Genomic DNA, 8,037 nt, shown 5'->3' on the forward strand with positions numbered 1-8,037 from the left:
TTTGGCGGGATACACCTCCTATCTCCTCCCTCGTGAACGCGGTGTAGCTCAGGGTTGTGCCGTTCTGGTTAGGGACCACATCGGTTCTGCAGTCTGTGAGCCTCCCTACTGTGGGACTGGTGTTGAGGTCCAGGGCGTGATCCTACAATTGGCGGGGTCACCCCTCACTGTATTTAATGTATATCGTGGCCGAGATGCCTCTCTGGAGTTGGGGGACTTGTTCTCCCAGGCTACCAGGGGCCCTGTGTTCATTGGAGGCGACTTCAATGCTCACCACGATATGTTTTCCTCGCCTCTCAAGACCAACGAGGCTGGTCGGCACATCTCTGTAGTTCTGGAGGAGATGGGAGGTGTCTCCCTGCTGAATGACGTCGATGAGGCTACTCATATTAGAGGAGGTCGACTAGACCTCGCCTTCGTTTCCACCCCCCTCGCAGGTTCGGCAACGTGGTCACTCCATCCCCACCTCATGAGTGACCACTATGCTGTGGTGGTTGATCTACCTTTGGCTCCCCTTCCTCCACCCGGGTCGCCTCCTCAGAGGTGGGATATTAGCAGGGCGGACTGGGCAGCCTTTGACAGGGCTCTCACTCTTGCCTTCTCATCTGCCCCTGCATCAGACCTCGAGGATCGAGCAGAGCAAGTTGCTCATGCTTTTAGGCAAGCAGCATCTCTTGCTATCCCGATACAGCAGCGCTTTGCGGGGTGCTACCGGGATGGCTGGTTCTATTGTGACAGGGTCAGGGAGTTGAATCGGAGGCTGAATGCAGCTCGCAGACAGTGCCGGCGGCGCCGCACTTCGCCGTGCCGCCGGTGCCTGTCTGCCGTGTCTCGCCATGTCCTCGCGGAGAAGCGCCGCCTTAGGGAGGAGGCGTGGATTAGGTGGTGTCGTACCCTTGATTCTCACTCCACACTCCGTGAGATGTGGAGGAGAATCAGGTCCATCTCCGGTCCACGTCCCTCCCGTCCACCTTCTCACCCTGATCCTGTCGCAGAGGCCAGCCGCCTGGCTCAGCACTTTGCAGACCGCTCTGCCTCCTGCAATCTCCCGCGGTCCATCTTGGCCATTCAGGAGCAGCTGTCCGCCTCTCGTGTTGAGGCTATTCAGGCGGCCTGTGACCGTCCTGATCCAGCTGATTGCCCCATCACTAGTGGGGAGCTGCTGGCAGCTTTGCAGCGTAGATCGGACACTGCTCCAGGCCTTGATGGGCTGACTTATTCCATCCTGTCGCATGCGGGAGATTGTGGTACAGAACGGCTTCTTGCTCTGCTCAACCTCTCGTGGTCTGCGGGGCGTCTGCCGAGGTCGTGGAAGACTGCTGTCATCCACCCCATCCCGAAGCCTAACAATCCTGGTGCCATGCGCCCCATCTCGCTGCTCAGCTGTATTGCCAAGACGGCTGAGAGGGTTGTGCGGGCGCGTCTGGCATGGAGGTTAGGTCCGCTTCACCAGAGGATATTTGCCTATCATCCAGGTAGAAGTGCCTCTCACTGCCTTGCATCTCTCCTCGGTGAACTTCGGGGTGGAGTGGGGATGGCGGTCTTCCTTGACCTTGAGAAAGCTTTTGAGTTGGCGAGCCCCAAAGTCATACTCCAGGCTCTTGCAGACAAGGGAGTGGGTGGCAAGCTCTTGTCATGGCTTGCGGACTTTTTTAATGAACGTGCTGCGGGGGTCCGCTTCCAGGGGCAGCTCTCCTCCTTTCACACCCACCTAAACGGCACCCCCCAGGGGAGTGTCTTGAGCCCTCTCCTTTTCAATATCCTCATGGAGGGGCTCCTTACTGAGGACTATGGGCGCGGCGTTACCCTCCTGTGCTATGCCGATGATCTGGCCCTCGTCATAGCCAGGAGGGATTGTTACACACAGGCAAACATTGCACTTCCACGGCTATATCGTAAATGTGCGGAGCTGGGCCTAAAAATAAACTTCGGTAAAACCAAATGCATGCCCTTTGGCCTTAGGCCTCCCTGCTTTCCTCTTCTGCTTGGTGGCCACCAGCTGTCTCTAGTGGCAGTGCACACGTATCTTGGAGTGCGACTGGACAGCAACCTCACTTTCGAGAGCCACGTCAGGTACTTGCGCGAGCGGGCGAAGACACGTCTGTCTGCTCTTCGCTCCCTCTCAAAGAAGAGTTTGGGGGCCTCTTTTTATGTGCTGCGCACGTTCTACATCCACGCTATAAGGTCTTTGGTGGACTATAGTGCCATCTGCCTGACGGGTCTTGCCCCAAGTGTTTCTCAGTCTCTGGAGGTCGTGCAGAATGAGGCTCTGCGCATCATTCTGCATGCACCTCCTTGGACCAGACTGGTGAATCTGCGAGTGGAGGGCGGTTTCCCATCGTTGAAAAGCCGAATTATGCTCCGGGCTGTAGCAACCTCTCTGCAACTTGTGCACCGCAGGCCACATCTCCCAGTCTCTTATCTTCTGAAGCGGCTTCTGTCACGCCCTCCTGACCCGGCCCCCGGGCGGGACTGGGCCCGTGCCACGGTTGCTATGCTACATAGTATTGGTGCTGCTGACGATATATGCCAGGTCCCTGACTCGCCCTTCAATGGGTTCGAGGAACCACCACCTTGGGAGCCTCCCCTTTTCCGGTGTGTTTACCCAGCAGGTGGAAGGCCTCGAAATACCATCCCAGCACTCCTCCGTCAGGATAGTCTCCGCCGGGTAGCTGCTCTGGGGTCTGCGGGGTCAGCAGTTTATTATACTGATGGCTCAGTGGCAGCTGATGGCACTGCTGGAGCGGCCTTTGTTTTTGGCGACATGGTGGAGTCTTGGCGGGTGTCCCAGGGGGCGTCTCCCTTCCAGGCAGAGCTCGCTGCTATTCTGGGAGCTTTACGGCATGCAAACAACCGCCGATATTGCCGTGTGGTTATTCATACAGACTCGCTCTCATCTATTATGCGCCTTCGCTCCTTCTCCCTCAAAGACAACATCTTTTTGTTATCCTCCATATACACCGTAGCTTCTCTCCTCGTCCGTGGGGGAGCCACGATCATTCTTCACTGGCTTCCAGGTCATGTTGGCATCTTGGGGAATGAGATGGCAGATGAGGCTGCGCGCTCTGCCTGTACTCTTCCTGTTGTCACTTTCCCACTCTGCAAAAGCCAGGCTCAAATCATTAGATCTTTCGCTGTGACTATTGGACATCAATCAGTGGAAGAACATAGGCTATGTGTGGCTGAAGGCTCACGCTCTGCCACTTGGTATGCCAGTGCCACTTCTTATTCGCCTGTGCAGCCCCCTATGGGCTTACCAAATCGTCTGCTAGTGAGGCTGCGGCGTTTACGTTTGGGATACTTATGCTATAAACAGATAAAGGGAGTGGCCCCAGACCCTTGTGAACACTGCTTAGAGAGGTCGGAGGAGCCTCTACTGCACTATCTATTGAATTGCCCTGTGACTTCTGCTCTCAGGTCTCTCCCTCGTGGGGCATACGTCCCATCAGAAGATGAGGTGAGGGATGCCGCTGGCATAGTTGCCCGTGCTCCTATTTCTCTATTACTTCGGGTAGTAAGTCGCTACCCTCCGCCACGATAATGTAGATGCGTGTGCATAGCGCAACTGTGACGGGCTCACATGTTTGCCCGTGTCCCAGTACGTCCTGGGACGAATATCCCAACAACAACAACGCACGTGGTGGGTCGAACCCGATGCCCTCACGGATGGTGGCTTCCTCAGATGGAGAGTGGGAGTTGGAGATGTATGCCTCACGGATCTTCTGATACAGAGTCTGGTAGACGAGAGGCAGTGTATCGTCGTCGTTGATCGGATCCGTGAGGCAGAAGAGTAGCTCTTCTAGGTCCGCATCCGTGCGGGCATCGAGATCACAAGTGCCTGAGAGTGGTGGAAGGAGGGCCTCGATCCGGCGAGCAACGGTGGAAGGGTCGCTCTTTGTTTTTCCCCCTTTCTTCTTTGGTTTCTTCTTCTTCTCCTTAGGTGGAGGAGGAGAAGAAGAGCGAGCGATGGCGGCAGGCGGTGGTGAAGGTGGAAGAGGCTCCTCCACTTCGTCAGGAGCAGATGGAGAAGGCAAGGAGGAGGGCTCTACTACGTCCAGATGTACTGAAGGGACGGGAGACGGGACACGCTCCCCCTCAGCTCCTGACGAAGGGAGGTGAACCTCCACAACAGTCTCCCCATGCTCGATGTCCGTGGCCTGTGACGGTTCCGGGTCGGTGATCGTAGTTTCGATGGTGGTGGCGCCAGTCGTCCGGTTGAGAGGGGCATCCAAACACAGCCGTTTTCCCGGTGTCGTGCGAGATGGTGGTGGCTGCTGTCGCCGGGCCTGACGCTCCTGACGAGGGGGGAGACGAGGATCGCGGGTGAAGCTTCGGGGAATGGCAAGGCGTGGAAGGCCGTTCTCCTCAAAGATTTGAGGAAGGAGAACAGCCAGAACCGTCTTGCTACCCCCACTGAAAGCTTCAGCCGTCGCGATACACATCGCAACGAGTGTGTTTGTGTTGCCAGAACTTCCAAGATCCCTTGGCTGGCGTCTCTGGGCAGGGGACGCCGCCGTGCACGGGCAGAGCCCTGCACAGCAACACCACCCGGCCCAGTGACGTCCTTAGCCTCGGGACCCATGGAAGCCTGTACAACACGAAACTCCACCGTCTCTCCCTCGCCAAGTGAGCGCTGGAAATGCCGTGGATTTGGTGCAACGATCTCAGAAACGTGTACGAAAACATCAGCGCCAGTGTCGCGGCGCTTGATGAAACCGTAACACGATCTCACGTTGAACCAATTCACGGTTCCCTGGATGGTAGTGGCTCCTGGCAGCACGGATCTGCTGTTGGATGCCCCCCTCAACGGGTCGCAGGCACGAGCAGAGTCGCTGGAAGTCTCACGGAACTCGGGCATAGTGACAACTGGCCAGGCCAAGCTATGCGAGAGGAGTCGTTGTCTGTCCACCCTGTCATATGCTTTCTTCAAATCCACGAAGGCCGTATACAATTTCTTTCCCTTCTCTAGAAATTTTTTCCACTAAAGACCTAAGAATATCTGATCTACACAACCTCTTTCCTTCCTAAAACCTCCCTGTTCTTATATCCCTAACTCTGTCAATATCTTACCACATACTTTTCTTGTTACGCTAAAACAAATCCCTGTGATTACCACACACTTCTTTTTCCCCTTTTCCCTGATCACAGAAGAATGTAGTAACGGAGCAGAATCAGAAATAAACCGGTAAGAAAGAGGTGTTGGTAAGCTTCATGACCGTACCGGAATACCGCCCCCAGACTGCCTGCCAGCCTGCTCACGCTAAAGGTTTGGGAGGAAGGATGGGACTGGAGTGTATTGGTGCTGTGATGAAGAGAGGTAGATTGAGATGGTTTGAGAGGAAGGATGGGGCTGGAGTGTATTGGTGTTGTGATGAGGAGTAGACTGAGATGGTTTGGGAGGAAGGATGGGGGCTGGAGTATATTGGTGCTGTGATGAAGAGAGGCAGATTGAGATGGTTTGGGAGGAAGGATGGGGCTGGAGTGTACTGGTGTTGTGATGAGGAGCGGTAGTTTGAGATGGTTTGGGAGGAAGGATGGGGGCTGGAGTGTACTGGTGCTGTGATGAAGAGAGGTAGATTGAGATGGTTTGAGAGGAAGGATGGGGCTGGAGTGTACTGGTGTTGTGATGAGGAGCGGTAGATTGAGATGGTTTGGGCATGTGGAGAGACTGGAGGATGACAGCTGGGTGCGGAAAGTGAAAAGTGTAAAGGTCGGGGGCAGGCAGACCGAAAAAGACCTGGGACGAGGTCATAGAGGCTGCCAGAGATCGAGCAACGTGAAGAGCGTGGGTGACCAAGGCCGACACATGCAAGCATACTGGAGCCTTTATAAACGATACGGTATGAACGATACAATAAGAAATATCTCATGGAATTGATGGATTTAACCTAATTATACGTATAACTTGTGTTTTCATCTGACGGGACTGGGTAAACCGCCACACCTTTAATACTAAGTGGTGGTTGCAGGATATACGATGAGTAGTGGTTATGAGGGACGGGTGACTGTCCTTGATTACTATAGTCTATTTGATTGACCTGTGCACTTGAGATGTATGGGGCAAGTAGGGTGTTTTTGTTTCGCGACTGCAGATTGGCCGCAGATGATGTCACCGAAGTAAATGCATTCATGTATTGTAGTGCAACATGCGGACGTAGATGTACACCTTGGGTGGATATTATAGTGCAACATGCGGACGTGGATGTACACTTGGGTGGATATTATAGTGCAAGATGCGGACGTAGGTGTACCCCTTGGGTGGCTATTATAGTGCAACATGCGGACGTGGATGTACACCTTGGGTGGATAGTATAGTGCAACATGCGGACGTAGATGTACACCGTGGTTGGATGCAGTGCAACTTCGGACGTGGGTGTAGGCCGTGGGTAGATATTTTGATTCAAACATCACTCATCGTTTTATAAAACATTATAATCAAGTTTAATTTTCTTTGACAACAGCAAATACGAATGTATGTGAGCGAGGTGGACGGGGAGACCAAGAATGAGATGGAGGGATTGAGTGGCGAGAATGGAGAGTGAGAGACTAACTAGGAGTGTATGTGAATGTGGTGGAGGGGGAGACCAGGGATGAGACTGTAAATATTTGCCCCACAACAGAGGTGGGGACACGGGCAAACATGAGAGCCCGTCAGAGAAATAGGCAGGAAAACTAAGCTCCCGAATGAGAGCAAAACACGGGCGACAGTGGCGGACGAGGAAGAGCGGTGATGGCAGGAGAAAGATCGTAAGGCAGCTGCTGAATAAAGGGTGTAAGGGGCAACTAGCGCGAGGACATTGATTCATCATCGACAGTCTTCTCCCAGCACTTGCAGCAGTAACATCTCTTCCCCAGTCCCCTGGTAGTCAAACTTGGAATCACATCTCCCAAGCCTTTCGCGCTGCTATCTAGGCGAACTTGCAGTTAACTTCAGTCATATGCCTAACCCTATCAATGAGTATTCTACCATATATTTTACCAGGCACACTAAGAAGGCAAATACCCCTATGGTTACCACATACTTCTCTCTCCCCTTTTCCTTTGTATAAAGGAACAGTTATACCTGATTTCCAGTCCTCTGGAACCCTTCCCTCTTCCCAAGCCAATCTACGCAACTTGCATATCCATTCCACAACAATCTCACCCCCATACCTCAGCATTTCACCACACACTTTATCAATCCCTGGGGCCTTTCCCATCTTGATCTTCTTCATTGCTTCCACTACTTCCGCCCTACTGATCTCTTCCTCCCTCCTCTCCTCTCTCCTTCTCCCAGCCATTCCCCAACCACTTATACTCGCACTGTTGTCACCCTCTACATTCAACAAATCCTCAAAGTGCTCCTTTCATCTCCTCACTGTAGTGGAAGGGTTAATGTAATGTGTGTGTGTGTGTGTGTGTGTGTGTGTGTGTGTGTGTGTGTGTGTGTGTGTGTGAGAGAGAAAGAGAGAGGTGGGGGAGTTGATGAAATGATGTGGAAAAATACTACGTGTCTTGTAATCACTCACCTGCATTGCCAAAATTCTGGTGTGCATCTCCCCCTGCCTTCGACCTCCATTTTTTCTAACGCTGTGTGTCCAGGTACAGCATGGTCTTGACGTTGGCTTGCTTGTTTGACTATCTTGCGTTTGTGTTCAGCCTTTGGTTCCTTCTCTCTGAAAAATGAAATAGTGTTAGTATATTGTATTGCTGGCACTTACTGTTAGGAATTTGGCGGAGAGGAACACGCAGAGAACATCAGGAAAATGGTAATGAAAATAAAAAAGATAAGAAAACTGTATAAATAAATGAGGGAAACCTGTCATAGAGGTATCCAGGAAAAATGGCCTTGGGTTCATTCTTCCTTGCATAAAAAAAAATACACAGAAATAATACAGACTCCTTCAATACTTCGTCTTAATTTAGTCCTTAATCTTAAAACTATGAGACCAAAGGAGAATTAAAGACCTCAGTTTTTGACGGTCACTAATGTAAGACTAGCAGGGATCAGATTTATTAGCCTGCATGCCACATTTTGAGTTCCTAATTAAGATATCA

The 8,037-nt window shown here is 52.5% G+C and overlaps 1 protein-coding gene across 1 annotated transcript; it reads left to right on the forward strand.

Moving 5' to 3' along the window:
- The first annotated feature begins 1,765 nt into the window (after positions 1-1,765).
- On the forward strand, positions 1,766-3,541 carry LOC145390209 (uncharacterized). Its single transcript, XM_080265215.1, has one exon. It carries the CDS (start codon positions 1,766-1,768, stop codon positions 3,539-3,541), a length of 1,776 nt encoding a protein of 591 aa, XP_080121341.1.
- The last annotated feature ends 4,496 nt before the right edge of the window (positions 3,542-8,037 follow it).

Source organism: Coenobita brevimanus, unplaced genomic scaffold (genome assembly GCF_032717465.1).
Source record: "Coenobita brevimanus isolate Jiangsu-jjx unplaced genomic scaffold, ASM3271746v2 jjx.HiC_scaffold_3604, whole genome shotgun sequence".
In the NCBI taxonomy this organism is placed as follows: Eukaryota; Metazoa; Arthropoda; class Malacostraca; order Decapoda; family Coenobitidae; genus Coenobita; species Coenobita brevimanus.